This window comes from Stenella coeruleoalba, assembly GCF_951394435.1.
Source record: "Stenella coeruleoalba genome assembly, chromosome: 18".
Taxonomy (NCBI): Eukaryota; Metazoa; Chordata; class Mammalia; order Artiodactyla; family Delphinidae; genus Stenella; species Stenella coeruleoalba.
This window is the reverse complement of record NC_137164.1, coordinates 3,705,201-3,726,202: the sequence shown is the minus strand read 5'-3', so window position 1 is coordinate 3,726,202 and position 21,002 is coordinate 3,705,201. Positions and strand designations below refer to the sequence as shown.

At 47.5% G+C, this 21,002-nt stretch overlaps 1 protein-coding gene across 1 annotated transcript in view; it reads right to left on the bottom strand.

Annotated features, from left to right (window-relative positions):
- The window catches only part of ATP8A2 (ATPase phospholipid transporting 8A2), a 438,273-nt gene that overhangs the window by 208,589 nt on the left and 208,682 nt on the right, over positions 1 to 21,002 (bottom strand). The window contains exon 26 of the mRNA XM_079903371.1: positions 1,727 to 1,910. Within this exon, the coding sequence (XP_079759497.1) occupies positions 1,727 to 1,910 (184 nt within the window). The remainder of the gene's footprint in view (positions 1 to 1,726; positions 1,911 to 21,002) is intronic.

The window sequence follows — 21,002 nt, the reverse complement described above, 5'->3', positions numbered from 1 at the left end:
TGCCAGCCAGATGATGCTATAACTCAAGTATTTAATAATGCTGGGGTGCATAAAGTCTACAGTTGCTGACAGACTGCGGGAAGCATGAGTCCCACAGGCCTTGGAGCAGTTGACGCGGCAAAGTAACTGGGCAGGTGTGCGGGGCTGGTCCCCCAAGGTCACGTGCAGGTCCGCTGTTCTCTGACCCTGGGGCCTGAGACCCATGGCAGGTCACCTATGGTGAAGGAGCCCCAGTTTCCCCACCCGTAAAATCGGAATTCATTCTTCCTACCGACTTCAGCAATCATCTTGAGGATTTATTTGAAATCAACAAAGGAACAAGGCTGGGGCCTCCCTGGTGGCGCAGTGGCAGAGAGTCCGCCTGCCGGTGCAGGGGACGTGGGTTCGTGCCCCGGTCCGGGAGGATCCCACGTGCCGCGGAGCGGCTGGGCCCGTGAGCCACGGCCGCTGAGCCTGCGCGTCCGGAGCCTGTGGTCCGCAACGGGAGAGGCCACAACAGCGAGAGGCCCACGTACCGCAAAAAAAAAAAAAAAACCCCAAAGGAACAAGGCTGATTTCATGCACTTTTCGGAGCCATGAGGATCCTGCAGTTCTTCCCAGTGTTTGCACAACCACCAGCTGGGAGGGAGTTGGAGATGGGATCTAAGGCACAGCCCCGCTCCGGGAGGTGGAGCTCCCAAAGCCGCAGAGGACCAGCTTGACGCAAGCTCCTCCGTGTTTAAGATGCAGCCCCACAGCTCAGCCTGAAGGAGGAAAAAGCCATCATTACTGTGTCCACGTGGTTAGGTTAACACATTCTTCAAAAGACTGAACAGTGGAGAAATACGAGGGAACTATAGCCAACGAGCAGACATTTAATCCCGGCACACTGTGACCCAGAGACAGGAGGAAACAGTCTGTGATCTCCACGATGTCTAGATTTTCCTGACGGTCGAGCAGCATCAACGGTCTAGATATGCACCCCAGGGGTCCGGAGGTTGGGTATATTTCCTTCACTTCTGGGCTGTCATTGTGGAGTGGACATTTCTTTCAGCCTCAGGCTGCCCGGGACAGGAACTACTAAGGAGGTCAGGAGCCTCCGCTGAAACGTACGGTCCAGAGAGGAACGGGCTGGATGTGGCCGAACTGCCGGAGGCTATGGGCTGCTGACCGCAGGGGAACTGCCGCCCAAACCCAGGGCTCACGCTCCCGGCACTCCACCTGGCAGCAGTGGTCCTGGAGAGCCCTGGACACAGCCCCGGAGGGCAGCGGCAGTGAATCCCTGATTCCCCCTGACCTTAAATAGCTGCTGAGAGAGGGTTCCAGCACCTTCTGGAAGAGGGGAGATCAGGATAGGAATTGCAGAGAACGGATGCTACGAGCACAGCCACCCTTGGGCACGGGATGGCATTAGAAAAGGACATGCAGCAGCTGCAGAGTTGACGGGAAGAGATTATTATTTATAAAATCAGTGAGACCCATCTGTCAGGAATGACATCTCACCTGGACGACAGAAGGCCCAGCCTGCCCCACAGCTGGAAAGGAAACCCAAACCGCAGGACAGGGCCTCGTAACTGCACAAGATCGAGGCAACAGAGAAACCCAGATACACTGGTGGTTTCTCCTCCATGCGGCTTCCAAAGGGGTGGCAGCGGTCTAGGGCTGCACTGAAGGTCAAGCACCAGCCAGGCCTTCGTGCCCAGACCCTGTCGACAAGGTGGGACGGCGGGTCGACCACACCACTGACCTGTGCGATGGCGTAATCCGAGTTGTTGGTGGCCTGCATGCCCTCGTTGCCACTGATGCCCACACCCACGTGGGCCGTCTGGATCATCCCGACGTCATTGGCGCCGTCCCCGATGGCCAGGGTGATGGCCTTCACCCGCTTCTTCACCACATCCACTATCTCCGACTTCTGCAGAGGGGACACTCTGGAGGAGAAGAGAGCGGAGTTACGACTCTACGCGTCTTTCCAGAGGAAACAGCTGTAATCTACATTTCACTGCATTAAAAGGGCAGTTACTGGACAATTTCCAAATTCAATACAGACGTTTTAGGCTCATGTGCAAAGAAGCTTTCAGAAAACAGTAGCTTGTGGCTTTCAAGTATTTGCCAACTTCACAGATGAAATACACAACTCAGACTAACTTAAAGCACAGCCCGTTGGTAATCGCGCCGCTCAGCGGGAGCCGTACGTGCAAACCCCTCCTGGGCACGTGTGCCCTCCCGAAGGACCAAGGCAGCTAAGCTGGTTACAGAGGTCTTAGGATGTGTCTTCCCGATAAATCAGAAAACTAGCACAGACCCCAGTTTGGCTTTGCCATCCGTCATACATAACCCGGGCTGGCAAGGGAATTTTCTATAAAACCTGCTTTCAGAGAAGGGAACGAAAATTGGCAGGGCTTGAGAAGTGCAGAAAGAGGACTGGTGTGAGAGGAAAGAAGACAGACTCCTCCATCCCTAGCCCAGAGATAGAGGCAGCGTTTGAAGGGCAGTCCCCAGGGCAGCAGGTCTATAAAAACTGAACTGCGCACAAGCATGGCCCCAAAGGAGAAGGTGAAGTAGCCAGTACCTAAGAGGGTTGGTTGCACCGCGAATCAACGAAGGTGGGCTATTTTCCATAAGCCCCCCCGGGAGGAAGAGCCAATATAAATCTATGGGGTCCAAAGCACAGCAGCGTTAATTATGAGAAAGTGTTTGTTCAGACTATAAGACCAGATAATAAAACAACATGATAAAACCACTAGTACATCAGGACTGACCTATTCTACATTTTACATTGGTAAGCTGATACTTGATCTGTGAAATTTACAGGTAAATCCCTAAATCACTCTGTCTCTCTCTCTCACACACACACACACAGAGCAAAAGACCATGCTGAGCTTCCCAGAGATAGACCTCCGCACCTACGTGTGGACTGCGCTTACAAGCTAGAAGGGACCCTCAAAGACTCTCTCAGTAGCATCTTTCATGTGGCCTCCAACCTACAGGAATACCTGTTTCCAACAGAAAACTTCAATTTCACCAACCCTGGAAGGAAATGTGTTTGGTGAGACAGCAAGCTGAACTCGCAGACAGGTATTCTGGAAGCCTTTGCTCGTTACAAAGAAATGAGGATGAACAAGTCGGGAAAACAGAATCTAAGTGTCGAAAGGGCTGTAGGAGCCATGTCATGTGACCTACTCTCTCTTGTATCATTTTCACAGGTATTTTCAATGATGGGTTGGAATTTACTGCCTCCTTGGGGAAGTTGCAACCACTGAAAATTATTATTGCTTTTTTGTTGTTGATAAGCATAGTTAAAAGTCCTAATCGTGTCCTTCGGGTTAGAGCAGAACAAATGTAACTCTTCTTCCAGATACTAACAAGGCTGAAGTATGACGACACCCATCACCTCTTTCCTCCTAAAGCCCGGTTTCTGTTGGTTCAGTCGGGTCCTCCATCCGTCATTTAACAGGCAAGCTACAGACCTTAAAAAGAGCTTCCATGGAGGGTCTTCTAGACAGCTGAGAGCAGAACAGAACAGACCACCATCTCTCTGGTAGCAGATGACAGACCTACTTTAATGTAGCCTGAAAGGAAATTACTGGAAGCTTTCATTGTTTATCCCTGAGCTTCCAGTCGACTATGTGAAAGCAATTAAACAATGTTAACATACAGGCGTGTAAACTCTGTCTGTTCCCTCCAAGTGCACGCAACTGCTACCTGGATCCAAGTAAATTTCTTATTGGCAGACGTAGCCGGTAATTCTCATTTGCTACACAAATGTGATTTCTCGTCCCGTTGTTGAACTCGATAGAAGCAGAGATCAAACGTGGTACAGAGAAAACAGCAGAGGATTCAAATTTAAATGGCTGAGCATGACCTTTTCCTGGGCCCCCTACTAATGATTTAAACGGGGAAATAATTCTACAAGTTCTTGTCTTTCATCAGTGAAATGGGGAAAATGATAACCGCCCACCTCATGAGATGGTTGTGATGTATCTATGTGAAGCCACATGTTACCTAGCAGGTGTGAAACAAACGTCTCCTACCTCACCCAAAAATCTCAATTACTGGAAAAAATAAACGGACACACCTGAGAAGTGCACGCCATCTGACCCACGATTCCCAGACCATGTGTGTGCGCCCCTGGGGTACCGAAGGGGTAATTACCAATGTCCAAGGGAAGCACAGCATCTGTGGGGCGGTACAAAACACCAGCTGGAAAGAGCTCACAGTTTCAGCATTAGCCCACTCTACATCCCTCTTTATGATCTAGCTTTGCGAAGCTGAGTGTTCATGGCCGCTGGGATACAAAGCAAATGCCCCAGGAAAGGTCACTGTGGAACAGGAAGTGAGGAGGGCAGCACCCACGCTTAGGTCAAGGTTTGAGAAGCTGAACAGTGCCCTACAGGTGCCCCCCACCTTACCATCGGAAATGGTTATGGTCGCTTGAGGATGAAAGGAATTAAGTATCATCTCTTTGCATTGAGGTGCATTCTTGTTTCAAACGTCTGCTCAGTGGTTAGGACAGAATCCTTCTTCAACTGTTTGACTTTACCTACCCAAGAGTTAGAAACTGTTCCGTTTTCGTCTGGCCTAGGGGCTTTACAAAGCAACGAGGAAGACACTAGGGACTCCGGGGATCTCCGCGTTCATCGTGCCTCTCCGTGATGACATCAGTCACTCTTCAAGGACAACTATTCACTCCTTGAAGCCTTGGGTTGGCCAAAAAGTTCATTCAGTTTTAAGTAAAAATAAAAGAGTTTTCACTTTCACCAACTTTACTGAACAACGTATTCATTAACCGAACGAACTTTTTGGCCAACCCACTAGAACTGCACCTAACAGCGCCATCATTTCATCCTGACCTCTGCTTCCACAGAGACATCACAAGGGAGCGTGAACAGACTCTTCAACAGCACTGGACTGGACTGAGGCTGCAGCTCCTTGAGATTCTATGTGCCACCCAGGTGACCAAGCAAGGTGACCAGGTGTGGTCTGGAGAGAAGGGAGCCCAGGGGCAGACGCCCAGCCATGCGAATATGGTGTTTTGGGAGGTTGAAGGGCCGAGGTGGTGGACCAGGGAAGGTGCTGAGAAAATCCGGGTTGCAGCTGTCGCTTTTCTTTTTGGGGTTTTAGCAGTAAGCCAACCAACGTTGAGACAGTAGCAAGTCCAACAGGCTCACTGCGCTTGCCTCTCTGAGATCCGTATCTCAGGTAGGTCCAGGGAAGTCCTGATGGCTTAAAGTAAAATCTATGCAAGTCCCAAAGCTGCCTTTTCCCAAAAAGCAAAAAGCAAAGAGAAACCCTGACTGGGGTAAATAAACCAAGTCATATCCCAGGGTTTTGGAAGCATGAGATTCTCATCCACAATTCATTACGCCCTCAGCTGTCACGCCTCGAGAAAACATAATTCTAACACACACGAGGGGTTCAAAACAGATGTCAAACAGCTAATGTTTACAGAACTGAATAGGCTTCACTACGCTGAAGCCGTAAGTAGTATTTTAGTAGACCAAGTTACCAGGAAGCAGTAACAGCTCTTTTTAAATCTTCATTTGTGACCTGGAATCACAAGTCACACTGAAGTAAGTAGTCCCAGCGTAGAATACATTCAATCCGTCTAATAAGAATTCCAGACCATATCTGAGCCAAGCTAGGCGCTGGGTCACTTGTATAACCTATTTGGGTGCATTATGAATAAAGATATCAACTCAAAGATCTTCAATCACCTGGAGAGGTATTCTACCCACTTTTTTAAGCTAACACAGCAGATTTTAATATACAAAACAAATTTTCCTTTTGATTTAAAAATATTCAGTATCCTGGAGTTCCTCATTTTATGATACATGTTCCTGAAATTTTAACTCACTTTTAAAAGTTATTTCAAATATAACCGTTAAGTAAAACCTTTGGTAACAACTTTTATAAGATTAGTGTCTATGCACTAATTTATTTGATCTACAAAAGCCCTGGTCTCAGAGTGAGTTTTTCAATTCGGATTTGCAATATCACCAGAGTTTCTAAATTTTGATATTTGCAAAATCAAGCTTAACCAAATCCCTTCCCTTCTCAGAGCTCAGTTGCCCCATTTGTCAAAAAGGGGCTGGATCTCCATGACTGATCTGTAAACTGAGCTCAGATGAACCAGGGGTGTTACGAGGCTCTCCACCCAGGGGCACCCAAGAGAACTTCGACCAGGACCACAACACCTACCAATCAACCAGACACACTACACACGTCCACTAACTCGACTTCCAAACTTCTTTAGTCCATGTGGACAGTCCTCATGACTGAAATGGACGTCTGAAGACCACTGCCCGAGATCACTGAGTCTCAGTATTTAAGGGACCATCAGAACCACCTAGAAGGCTTGTAAAAGTACACATTCAGATTCGGGAAGTCTGGGGTGGGACCCAGGAATGTGCACTTTGACAAGTTCCTGTTGACCCAGATGCTGCTGTCCGTAGACCACACTGAAGCAGCCCGTGCTGTTTCGGACAGGATAGCAAGTTCTCTCTCGCTCAGCGTTTTAATTAGCTAAGTTTATATTTCCATAGCACAAGAGTCATGTAAAATTTTCAGAGAATAACAAAATTAATTAGCAGAAACAGTGAATTTCATCCTCTTTTATTTCAAGCTTGACATATGTAGGTGGTTCTTTGCTTTTAAACCCCATCTAAGTACAAATTTGGGTTGGAATTTCCTTTAAAATAGCTTCCTGTCCGAGTGCCTCACATATGTGGGTGAGAGGGAAAAATACTAACCAAAATAAGGTATACAAGACTTCCTAGGTTTTTTTTTTTTTAATGATGCAGAAGCCAACATATATGATTTCATTTGTGAAAGTTTCTGTTTTTCCGTTAAAGATACTATCCCATGAAAGAGATTTTCTTTGATTAAAAAACCACTGATGGGCTTCCCTGGTGGCGCAGTGGTTGAGAGTCCGCCTGCCGATGCAGGGGACACGGGTTCGTGCCCTGGTCCAGGAAGATCCCACATGCCGCGGAGCGGCTGGGCCCGTGAGCCATGGCCGCTGAGCCTGCGCGTCCAGAGCCTGTGCTCTGCAACGGGAGAGGCCACAACAGTGAGAGGCCCATGTATGGCAAAAAAAAAAAAAAAAAACCACCGAAAAAAGCATTACACCTAATTTCTTATAAGCAGTAGGTTATCCTGAATGTTTTAAAAATTGTAGCACCTTAAAAATTCCATATAGTTTAAAAAATTTAATATCATATAGAGTTTGTAATATACAAACACTTAACATATGAGTCTAAAATCTAAAAATAACTGCACGATCATATACCTGTTTAATAAATGTTTCCATGGCTGCCTTACTAACGTCCCTCTGACCCCTGTGTTCTTTCTCTAGATGTATCTGGTGCACTTACGTAGGGCCAGTGGTCCAGGCTTCTTGGACAGTTACCCTCTTCTGGAATGTCCTACGTCTGTGCTCCGACCCAAAATGTGTAAGGCCGTCACACTTAACCACATGTCCCAGTTTGCAGTGCATTTCACCATAGCCTGAAGCTCCAAAAAGCAGCTTGGGATGGGCCCCGGAGCCCAGCAGCAAAGGCGGGACTCAGGGCAGACGGGTAGCAGGAGGATGGGGGCGTGTCTGGTGGAACCCAATTGGAGCCCGTGGGCTGGCTTATTTGTGGGCACAAAGAAGTGAAATTTAAACTCAATCACTCAATGGTTCTAGAGGAGACTGAGGTGCTCCCTCATCATAAAAACTTACAAGTAGAGAGGGGCTGTATTCTATTGGGTTGGGTTAACATCTTACGGAAAAACCTGAACGAACTTTTTGACCAACCCAATCCACGAGGAAGCCATGAGAGATGGTGCCTCGGAGAGACACAACAGCTCAACGAGCACTCCAGGTTTTTTTCCCAAAGAATACAGTGCCTGTCCAAGAGGCAGCCTCACAAGTGGGGGCTAGTTCAGAACACACTCTAAAAGCAGGATGGAAACGTGCAGAGGAAAATGCCGTCCACGAGCCGAAGGCTTTGAGAGAGTGGCACCCCACCCGAGGGGTCTTTCGGGGATGAGGGTTTCTAGCCATGGCGGCTTCAGCAGTAAAGGGTTCTGTCCTACCCCAGCATTTCCTCTGAAGATTAAGACCCTCCAATCATTTGGCGTTTCTCTCGATCCTTAAAAATTTCAAGGCCACATCTGGAATCGAATGAAATAATGCCATCTGCAGCAACCTGGATACACCTAGAGATGGTCATGTTAAGTGAAGGAAATCAGACAAAGAAAGACAAATGTCGTATGATGTCACTTAGATGTGGAATCTTAAAAAAAATGATACAAATGAACTTCTGTGCAAAACAGAAACAGACTCACACACTTGGAAAACAAACTTATGGTTACCAAAGGGGGAAGGTAGGGGGGAGGGATAAAGGAGGAGTTTGGTATTAACATATACACACTGATATAATCAACAAGGACATACTGCAGAGCACAGGGAACTCTGCTCAATACTCTGTAATAACCTAAATGGGAAAAGAATCTGAAAAAGAATAGATATATGTATGTGAATCACTTTGCTGTACACCTGAAACTAACAGAATATCGTAAATCAACTCTACTCCAATATAAAAGTTAAAAACAAACTTCAAAACCACATCTGATTGGTAATATAATAGGTGGGGTTTCCTACAAAATGCCGTAGGACTAAGTTACTATTCTTTCTCTAACCTCACTGGCTGCCTCATAAAAGAGCAGAAAGGATGACAGACCACATGGGGGGGCCACCAATGTTTTAAGGACTGATCCCCAAATTTTCTAACAGGTGTATTTATTTCTATGAACTCTATATTTTCAGTATAATTGGCCACATCCATTCTGTGGGATGTGTTTGTTCGTCTCTTAGATTTACCTTTCCTTCCTTCACATCCTGCCCGTCCCTCACCCCAGACTCACTGCCCATCCACGATTCATACGGTGGGCTTTCAATCAATGGGAACTAACTACCACAATCATGATTCTAAGACTAATTACATCTCTAACCGTAACTGTGAACAAGAGGAAAAAACTATAGTTCTACTCACACAAAAATATGTTAACTTCCATGTAAGTAACAGACCTAGAAACATGGTGAATGAAAGCATTCCCAAAATGACCAGATGCCTCTATACGATCTAAACTTACCACCCTCAGAAGCAGATAAAAACACCCCACTTTTCCTGTGGTCTCGGAATGGACACTGTTTGCAAACTTCCTGACCAAACAAGCAAATGGTCTTGATTCTGTTTTCTACTAACATCCTTGGAAACATTATAGGCTTATTACAGGCTTTTTGTGACAGCTCTTAATGACATATGGCTGGCAATGCTCTCTGGCATTGGGCTCTCCTGGGAAAGGCCAGCACGTAAGCCTGCTCTCTTTCCCCGGCCTCTCTCAATCACGATGCTTTGACTATTATAAGCCAACAGTGAGTCCCTGAGTATCATCTTGCATAAGCACTTTGAAGGCGTAGCAGACACAGGCTCACCCAGTCTTTACAGATGGTCTTGGGGATGCCGGGTGGCACAAATCCTCCAAAGTCTTTCTATTTAAGCACCTCACCGTGTATTTGCTCTTTGCACAAGGATTTAAGTCTGAAATCACACTCTATTGCAATCTGGAATACCTCAGTACCTTTGCCCTGTTAATAACTATTCAACTCAGTGGTTAGTAGAGTAAGCACTGAACTTGCTGATTGAATAAAATGATGGCCTGTATCTCATTACTGGTGATGAATATCTGCACGAAATAACTACGAACCCTGATGTGATTCAGTCAACCCTAGGAAATACAGGCCAACATGCCACTGGATTTGCTGAGAAATGAATCCAAGGGCCCAGATATACCAATGGCATTACTTATTTTGGTACGGCTGAAATGTACAAGTTCTGATAACATTTCCGGTATTTTGCCAGTTTCAGCCATAGGGCGGCCTCCCTTTGATCACACTGAAGGTTGAGTGCATACCGCGGGCGCGATAGGACGATTCTGACTGCGCCGGGTGGGGCAGGACGCAGGCAGATGCCCTGCCATCTTGCTTTATATCCTGGTGGAGCAATTCTGTGGTCATTTTAGGAACTTAATACATATATGTGGGCATACATTAAATTCAAACTGCAGAAGGCTTAAAGTATCCATGGCGTCCTGTAAGTGCAAAGATGATTTTCAACATGGTCTAAGTATTCATTTTTCAAAAATATTAAGGGTAAATGATTCCACACTCCAGAAAAGACTCTTCAGGTATAACTCAACTTTCAAAAACAGCAGTTGAGTTCACCTTCAAGCTCTATCAAAAAGGGGGAGGAGAAGAAAGGGGGAAGGGGACAGGGGAAGGAGAAGGGAGGGGGAAGAAGGGTGGAAGCAAAAGAGATCCTGAGAGACTTTTAAAAAATACCGTTTATATAAATTTGCCACTATAACAATATATTAACCTTTACTACTACTAGTATCCTCGTTGTTTAAAAGGTTCATTTACCTCATTCAATGTTTAATAGTTAAGAATCACATAAAGTTTGAAGGGGTCCCTGATATCTCAGGGCGGTACACACACATGCACTGCACAAAACACAGTCCTGATTCTCCTCCGTCTGGACCTTGAAAAACAAACTCGCTCGTGCAATTTCACTAGGATGAATCCCCCAGCGTTTAAGGATGAAGAATTTTAAGACCAGATCTTCTAGTCATCTGAAGTCATCCTAATACAGCCTCTACAATCTTGATTCTAAACTCTAAAAATTTCCTCAACAAACAGGAATTTCAAAGGGAAGGATGCTACCAACTGAGATGAAGCAATCTATTTATCACCGACCTCAATGACTACCTGCCGGGTGACGCCCCCCCCCCCAGCCCCATCCTCCCCAGCCTCAGGGGTGCAGACCATGTAACGCTGCGAGTCGAGAGGGAACTTGATCCTCCTTATTAAGTGAACAAAAACCCTTATAACCTGATCCTGCGCCACGGCCGTAAACGCTGCCGGGGCAGCTCAGGCTTTCAGAGGGCTCTCGGTAAAGGGAGGACACCCCGTCTGCTGAAGATCAGCTTACTCTGCAATTGAGAATGGGCCCCCTTTGAAATCAGGATACCCTGCTTGGGGGTTCAGAATTTATCATCCGTCCTTGCGTCCGTGACAACTTTATCATGTGTCTGGGAAACAGAGCAATTCAAGGGGCGCTCAGACAGGAGGCTGGCTTCTGAAAACCTAACATCTCCATTAAATGGTGTCGAATCGATTAAGATCTGGGCAACCGCATTTTATAGAAACTTTACTAGGTTGTATGTTGTGAATTACACACAGTTTTATATTCACCGACGTCGACTGGTTATAGGCTCTGTTTCTTCCTGTACTAGGCTCGAAAGAACGGCGCGGCCGAGGAAGGCTGGGATTTAAATAAAAGATATTGGATTCTCCTGTTCCCAGGCTGCAACAGGGATCAGAATAACACATTTAAATACCTTAATGTTTTCAGCACAAAAAGCGAGAATTCGATACTCCGCTTCCTTGAAATGCTTTATTAAGGCCCCCAAGACCCTCTCAGGAGTGTCTGCCTTCCTTGAAGTTAACATACATTTACTGTTCCCCACTGTAAATTTCACTACTGTTTCAAAACAGCGCGCCTGGCCTCTGCTGCGGGGCGGGTGGGTACCGGAAACAGAGCCCAGAGGAAAGGTGAGAAGGGCTTGAGTTTTGATGCTCTTGGAGCAAACTTGTGGCCCCATCAGGACCGGGCGGCACGAGCTGATGCAACGCTGAAAATGAATGACGAGCAAGGTGCTTGAGAGAATGATCTTAATTACACCCGCCCTTCACCTGTCACCGGTGCCTGGAACAAAGGCCACCTGGTTACCAATCCAACAAGCAGGCCAAGCTGTAACTACCTGCACTCTGAGAAAGGGGGCAGCCTGTCCACTGCCGACCTTCACCCCAGTCCCAATCCAAACAGCCAGGAGCCCTGAGAGCCCCGGGGATGGCGGTAGCCAGTCTAGGTTCTGACATCCGGGGAGTTAGTGCACAGATGAATGCCTCTCTCTTTTCCATCCCTTTATTTTTTTTATTTCGAAGTGGGATTTGTTGGGTGGGCATGGAGGTAAATTAAGCAAAGCTCTTTCTTCCAAATAGCATAGACCCTTCTCAAAGCTAAAGCCTATATTACATAAAAGCCACTAATGCTTGGTGTCGATAGCAGGAAAGGATAATGCTTTTCTGTTTCATTAGCACCCACGTAAGACTGTTAAAACCAAGAGGTACATTTGTCCCAACCCATAGAACATACAACACCAAGGGTGCACCCTACCGTCAACGATGGGTTCTGAGGGGTTATGACGTGTCCATGTGGAGTCACTGGTTGTGACAAAGGTACCGCTCTGGCGGGGGATGGATGTTGATAGTGGGGGAAGCCATGCATGTGTGGGGCAGGGGCATAGGGGAACCTCTGTCCCTTTCCTTCAGTTTTGCTTTGAACCTGAAACTGTTCTAAAGCATAAAGGGACTGCGGAAAAAAAGGAAAGAAACAGCAGCATTCTACCACTCCCCAGACCGAACACGAAAATCAGTCGTGATGGTTCTGGTCATCTGCTAAAGTCCTGGACAGTGGCAGAGAGACATGGCCAGCCATCAAGCACCAGGTCCTGGGCTGGTGGGCACACCGGCATCGTGACCATCCACGTGTGGGTCTGTGTAAAGAGAGGACACGAAACCCAATACACCGTGCACCCCCAGAGGAAATGAACTATAAGGGCAGCCCGCTGAGTCCACCACAGGCTTAAGCTGTAACTTGGTCTTCTAACTGATCAAGGCCATTGTAATAGTGCTTCTTCGGATAAAGTCTGGTCTGAAACGCAGTCAGCTGTGTACTTCTGTCTCCATGACTGGGCTCTGAGCTACCCGGTGTTAGGGACTTGCTTTACTCAACTTCAAATCTCATTGCACCAAACACAACAGGTAACAAACAAGTGTTTGTTGAATTACCCATTTCTTAAATGATTTTTTTGGGACTTCAAACATAGGTCCCAGGACTTCCTTGGTGGTGCAGTGGTTAAGAATCCACCTGCCAATGCAGGGGACACAAGTTCAATCCCTGGTCCGGGAAGATCCCACATGCCACAGAGCAAATAAGCCCGTGCACCACAATTACTGAGCCCGCGTGCCACAACTACTGAAGCCTGTGTGCTGAGAGACCGTGCTGCACCACAAGAGAAGCCACCACCGTGAGAAGCCCGCGTGCAGCAACAAAGACCCAACGCAGCCAAAAATAAACAAACAATTTTTAAAAAAACACAGGTCTCTTTCTCCTCCTTCTTAATTATAATGAACAGTTTTCATTTCATGTTCAAGGACACACTTATCATACTAAGTGAATAATGATCATCTTGCAGTTTGGTTAAAGAAAGTGCAAGATTAAGAGTATTCCTTTGCCTGTTCAGAGAAGCCCAAATCATAGCCTTTGATTCTACCTGGTACGTTTCAGAGGAAATGAATTCAGGAACAGACACGTGTATGGGGTTACCACATTTTGTAACCTCTTGTACCACTGCCTACATATCAAGGCTGCTGTTTACAGGCTGGTAAGTGGGGTCGATGCCACCAGCACCTGCTACATCCACCTCGTCCGGTGGCACCACGCCGCGTTCAGGGCACAGCACCTGATGCTGAGCTCGGAAAGGGGACCAAGGCAGAGCTCCCCAGACACCTGACCGAGGGGTTAGGGCTGGTACCAGATCGGGGGGGGGGGGCGTGGGGTTGGAGTGAAGAAAGTTCCAGATGAGAAACCTGAGATGTACCGGGGGGTGCTCCTAGAGAGGGGCTCCCAGCTCTACGCAGACGGCTCTGAGTACTCGGCCCACAACAGGGAAGGAACCTTATGATTCCACCCAACTCACAGCCCAAAATGGGACTCATTGACCAAACTTGGCCCCCAATCAAGGGAATGTGACAGAGGGGGCGGCTAGAGCAGTGTCACAGTGAGGAAAGTCACAGCAGACACCTGCTCTCTCCCCTTCATTTTCACACACACACACACACACACACACACACACACACAGTCTCGTTAAACTGAATTGGTATACACTACAGATAGAATTTAAAGCAGCAATACCTTCGGTGTCGTAATTTTTTTTTTCAAGCAATGTAACAAAAACCCAACAATGTTGCTTTGTCCTCTGGTTCTCAGTTTCCTGTTTGTCCTGTGGTGGGTTAGTAGGCTGATAGATAAAGGGTATGGGGTTTCTTTTTGAGGTGATGAAAACGTTCTAAAATTGTGGTGATGGTTGCGTATCTGTGAATATACTAAAAACCATTCATTGTACACTTCAAAGAGGTGAACTGTATGGTATATGAAATTATATCTTCTATAACGCTGTTTCTTTAAAATAAAAAAAAAGAAATTCTCCCATACTGAGGTCTGGGGAAGTCATTCTGGCTTTACAGGAGGTAACCTGAATTTGATGCTAAAACAGCCTGTCTGTGGTCTATCAGACATACACTGCACATCTGCTCTAATAATTAAAGAAAAGCACACGTTGACCAAAAGTAAAGAATGTCCACGTTCAACATAAAGATTAAATGCCCCTCTTCCTGGGACGCCAGCGCTGGTTACTCCTTTGATGATAAGCCTTCCTTCCCTGGTGCCAAGGCCGTGCTGACTCGCGGTGTACGTGCTGGTCTGTTTTTGGAAACCTTGAAGAAATGTCTCCCTGACTTGTTGAACGTTCTTTGTTCTGACAAGACGTAGAACTGGGCTGAAAACCCTGCTTCTCCAGAGAAGTTTCTCAGAGAAATCTGGGAAGCTGGCTTCCGGGCTGTAGTCCTCAGTCTGGATCAACAAAAACTCTTCTATTCTTATTATTGATTGTTCATTGATTATTTTCATCAACAGAAGCCTCTGTGGTCCTGTGGTTGCTAAGAAAATTCCACCCTTCCTTGGACAGGCACCTCCCCATCCCCTGGAGGCTGTTCTCTTCCCTATAAGTTTTCAGGGTTCCCATGATTAAAGCCGTGGGGAAGGGAGCTCCAGCGATGAGCACGTGTGAATGAATGAACGAGCTGCATTCCGCGGGGAACACGTCACGCGAGAGGAATCAGATGACAGGGCCTAAATGGGGTCCTGGCCTCTGTGCATCCAGATGGACGACCTCCCTGGTTCTGTTTCTCCTCCTCTGTGGGAAACAGTGAAGATTTCTATCGCTCCTCACGCTCTAAAATCCATACTTTTAAGTTGAAAGCAAAAATATGTGACTCTAATAACAACAAAAAGCATAACAACAGTATAGGAGCAGCAGGTGGTGATTTAGGAAGTACTGCTGACTCATCAGTAACCTTCCCTACACTGACGATTCGTGTCACCCTCACCGCAACGCTGAGAAACCGGCACCAGTATCCTGACCATCTCAGGGGTGACGAGGCCAGGCTCAGCAAGATCAACACGTGTGCAGGGTCACAAAGCGAACGAGTGGCGGAGACAGGACTGGACACAGCTGTCTACCTCCAGGGCCTGCCCACTCACCACCGTGTCCCACTCTTGGCTACCTGGACACACACGTCTGGAATTCTCACTTCGTTCTGCTGAGCCATGAGGCTGGGCTACGGTCTCCACCCCCAACCTTGAGGACCCAACAGTGTTACTACTCTGTCCCCTGGTTCTCAGTGTCCTGCCTGTAATTTGGGGGTGTCACCGCTGCCATCGGCCTCACAAGACAGCCATGAAGACCGAAGAAATGCTGACGTGGATAAGCATTCTGAAAGGTAGGAGAAAAAGCCCGTATCTTAGTGTCTACCTGACTCTTGGACTCACCGCCAAGCACCAGCAGCCCCCCTCTCCGCTGAGGATGCCCCCACAAGCTCTGCGCCAGTCCTGGCTGGGAACATCCTCTGTGAGCTCCTGGCTTCAGCGCCTCTCGGGGTCTTCAGGATGGAGATGGGATGAGAGTCAGAAGAAAATTTTGGCTGATGTGTCCTTGTTTGAATTTATCAGCCCTTCCCTTAAAGTCCTGTGTTGGATTGTTTCCGTGTACGATTTAGTAGAGGGTTTCTTTCTGTACCAACCCATTAAATGGTATAATAATTTACGCTAATTTTCATACCTAATGAATATGAATGTAAGTGAACACCAACAAGATTTCTAGTTCTTGGACTTCCCTGGTGGTGAGGTAGTTAAGAATCCGCCTGCCGACGCAGGGGACACGGGTACGAGCCCTGGTCCAGGAAGATCCCACATGCCGTGGAGCAGCTAAGCCCGTGCGCCACAACTACTGAGCCTGCGCTCTAGAGCCCGCGAGCAACAACTACTGAGCCTGCACGCCACAACTATTGTAGCCCGCACCTAGAGCCCGTGCTCCACAACAAGAGAAGCCACCGCAATGAGAAGCCCGCGCACCTCAATGAAGAGTAGCCGCCGCTCGCCGCAACTAGAGAAAGCCCACGTGCAGCAACGGAGACCCAACACAGTCATAAATTAATTAATTAAATTTTGTTTAGTTAGTTATTAAAAAAAAAGATTTCCAGTTCTTGCAGGGTGAAGATTAGGCCTTCCCTTTTTCAACCGTCCACACATCCAACCAAGTGTTCGGCCCACAAGGGCTGCAGCTCATTTGCCCACGGGACTCGGGCAGCAGAAGTGGCTCCGGTGTGTGTTGGGGGGAGGGTAGGCACGCGGCAGAGAGCAAGTGAGGAGTGAGCCACCTTGTCACTGCCAGCACCCCTCGCTCAGTAGCTCTGTCCCTGGGGACGTGGGGAGCTAAGTGGCGGAGGCCTGAGTCTGAAGATGGAGCTGTAATAACATCAGCGTTTCTCGAATGATTAGAAATGGGCAGTTAGCCCACTCCGTCCTCACGCCCTAAAACAATGCCAGCTGTTCGCCAGAATAAGTTACAAACACGACAACATGCAGCTACCACAAGCACCACGTCCTCCTCAAGCGACGTCTCACACAGAAGTGTGCTTCTCTCCACGCACACCCCGACCCCAAAGCGTTCTTCCTCCTGCTCTCAGCTCCGGCGGCAGGACAGAGTAGCAAACCATGACTCCGCTGCGATGCAAGGGATGCGAGTGGAAGTCTACGCTTTCTAAAGAAAATGGATAGAAACTGATAGAGGAAAAACGTCACACACGCGCAACTACGTAAAACACCACCAGTGAACAAGTCAAAAAGAGAACTACCCCCTCCCGCAGATGACTGTTCTCAGTTAACCTACAAACCTAATAAAATGTGCAATTATTCTCTTATATCAGAGAGAGTCTGCGATTAGAGTAAAAAATAACAGAATCTGAAAAGCACTTCATCTCTGACATGATTAAAATTACAGAAAGAAATTAAATTATTATTCGAATTTGTTCTTTATATTTGATCCGAACAACTTTAAGAGCTAAGGCCTCCTGCCTCTGTCACATCAGACAATTCTCCAGGGTGACCTTTTACTCACTTGGGGCTCGTTTGAGCTACAAACCTCCACGTAGAGTTCTTTTAAAATTGAAGGCATTCATTTTCAGACAAAGGAAAAGATTTTTCAGCCTTATTGAAAAGATGCCTTGGTTTCCAAGAAGCTAGCTATAGCCTATTAAGTCATATTAGCAAAAGCAACACCCCCCCAAAAAAAAAACCAATCACATTTCTCCGTCTGAAATGTTTAAATGCTGGAGTTTTCCTCAGAAGCAAACAGAGACCACTGCTTCCTGGGAAGATGATGGTCTGATGGGTCTGAGCCTTCAGCACGGGGATACGTCTGCTCCGTGTGACTTGCCCACGGATGTCCTGAGCAGAGGTCTGGCCCAGTTAGTTTAATGAGACACAGACACGCTTTGCTGGTTTTCCTTCTACATTTTGGGACTTTTTAATCAGCATGTTACAAAGTTCAGGTCATCAGTAGAACAAAGAAAAATACATGCAACAATCCAGCCAACTGGTCAACCAATATAAATGCATGGGACAATCAAGTTGGACGTGCAGCGATAGCTGCCCCGCTGCCCAGGTCCTGCAGGCGTAAGGCGGGGCCATCGATCCACACTGAGTCAAATGTATCTGCAGGGCACCCAATGGCTCTTGGAAGAAGTCACACAGACACGGTGCTAAATGCAAGGGGAGCGATTTCCTTCCAAGTCCTTGAGTGAATGAAGGAGAGAAAAATATATACGAATGCTGGCTTAACACACCTTAATGATAATTGGGAAATAGCCATTTTCTATTTCTTCCAGATGCACGTTAACCAAGGAAATAGGCTCTTCCGGAATTCCGGGGGTCCATTTTGACGCAGGTGCAGTACCTCTTTTCGTGCACACCTGCTCACCAAGCTCAGGGGAAAAAGAGACCCTTCACAGGCAGGAAGCCCTTTCACTTCAGAGCATCATTCTGGGCCCCTGATGGGGCTGCGAGTTTTCAGACAACACGTCCCTAAGAGACAAACTGGGAAACGGCATCACAGACATGGGGAGGCCGACTCTCGCTCTGCAATCCCCGCCTTGAAGGCGGCACCAGGGTCGCTGTTCCCCAACATAACGCCATTGTTCACCACACTACCTGGCACGTGGTCCACACTCATGATGTTTGTGGACGGACCTATTGCATTAGAATGAGAGCCTCCAGGCCCACAGCTGCACCTTGCTGTGGTCTGCGAGAAAGGCAGAGTATTGTGTTCATTAAGGGAAGGGGACACGACAAACCACACACACACACACACACACCCCACTCCCCCCTGCAGAGTGTCTGGCCAGCATCCACGTGGTTCAGCTCTGAGCTGGTGCTGAAGGACCTGGAGACGGTTTCACACGTGTGTGGGGGTCAGGCATGGGTGGAGCAGCTACAGGACCACGCCCGGGAGAGTCAACCGGCTCGTGGGCTCCCATGAGCATCCCCCGGGCTGTCTGTAACGTCACCTCCCAGCTTCGCCTGCGTGTTTTGCTCACACAGCGTTCTGACACGTGCTGTGACCTGTCCTGCCAGCACGTCTCTGCTCAGTGGTGCCCAGTGCACTACTGCACAAACCTGGTCTGTCCCTTCTCTTGACAAATGAGCTGCAGGCCCAGCTTGGTGAAGCGTTCCACGGGAGGGTCCAAAGACCCCACAGTGAGCCAGACCCCATCCCTGTCCCCCAGATGCCACACTCCAGTACGAGAGATAAGAGCTGTTTATATGTCACCCCAGCCGGGGGGACAGCGAAGATGGCCAGGACATCACAGCTCGGCCAAGGACCCAGCAGAGGGTGGTGAGCAAAGAGCAAGAGGACGGTTAGGAAACAATTACAGGAGCTCTTCTCCGAGCTCGTCCTGAAAGGATGTGCAGAGACAGTGGCCAAACCGCCAAGACGTCTTCAGGTGGAGGGAGCATTCTGAACAGAATTTGGCAAAAACTAAACAGACTAAAAGCACATAATGACGATGTGTGGGTACACGAGCAGCACCCTAATATACTACCAACAAGGCTGACGTAACCGGATAGAACTTCTGAACAAAACAGGCAACTCAACTCCAGGAACTTCTGCTAAGAAAGCAAACGGATAGTAGGCAGGTCACAGTGTCAGCACAGCCCCGAGAGCGCTGCTCGCAAGTACGGCGCCCGTGTTTTTCTTAAAAACAAAAGCTGATTAACAACTTTTTAAGGTCTCCCTTAATTCCACACTCCCTTCATGACCACCTCTGGCCCAGATCCTGGCCATCTGAGTTATATTACCCTACAGGAAATTCATCAGAGATGCATCCGCACCTTCCAAATACAAAGCACAGGAACAAGAGAACAAGATGCGGACGTTTCTTTGCACTGTACCTCCATCCCTTTCACGATGGGCACGATTTCTTACCCACAGTCTCAGGCTCGCTAAACGTCTGTGGGTGAGACTGACTTCAAAATAAACCACGGGTGTAGGAGGTTGACTTAGTCACCTTCAAATAACCACAGAGAAGGTTGCAGGAGAATCCGGAACCCCACCAAATAAATCAGATTCACGCCGAGAGCTCAGCCTCACCAGGAAGATGTGCGTCTGTCCCCTGCAGACAGCGGTGCTGGCCGAGCTCATGGGCACCGTGTAGTCAGTGCCCCAGAGCCTCCGTCGGTTTTCTAATCCACTGGGATGCAGTCAGAAAACTCACTTCACTTTTAGACTCTGGACCAACACAACGACACATTCTCAGGCTTGAAAAATGGATATGTTGTTACTATATCGCTTTCCTGAACTAGCAACACAATTCCCCAAGGGATTTCTATTTTTTTTTCCCCAAGGAACTCTTTCAAAATAGAAATTTTATAGACACAAGTAGGAGCTCTTTACACGCAACTAATTATTTTTTAAAGTAAACTTAGATATAAATGATCAGAAACTAAGGAGACACTATTACAGTTATCTGGAGTAATTCATTCTTCTCAAAAATGACCGGAACTTCTTGTTTTAATGTTCTTTCCATTTTTAAAGAAAATCTGAACAAACACAATGGGTTTTGTCTACCCTGCAGCCTTGCTCTGCTCATCATGCCAGTCTACCCAGTGTACCTTGTCTTAAACACCACACCTCTCCCCTCCAGAAACAAGCCCCGGCTCAGCAGTTCGCCATTCAAAAGGCTTCCTGACCAGCTTCAGAGGTGATGTGTGTGGCTGGTACCCTGACAGCGGTGATGGTTTCATGGGTGTTTGCATGTGTTCGAGCTCATCAAATTGTACATACACACAGCTTTTGTCTATCAATTATACCTCCACAAAAGTTTAAAATATGCAACAGTCATGGACTCTGCAGAGAGCATCACATTTTATACCTCTAATTGTGTTTTCCTGCGTATACCTCGTTTCACTTTCTCTTTTGTTTGACTCTCTTCTGCATTTGGGCTGCAAATTAATATTTCGAACACAGACTCTTCCCTTCCTTTCTCCGAACTCGGACCACTGTATTATATTACAGTAAATCCCTTTTCTAAAACAAACAAACAAAAAAAAACGAGGTTTCCTGACCGTTCCCTGCATAAGGGTGTTTCCTCCAGACACTGCCTCTTTCTCTGAGAACGTAAGCGACCAGAACCACACGCTGTCCACACCCGCCCACCCATATTCCTGTGCCCG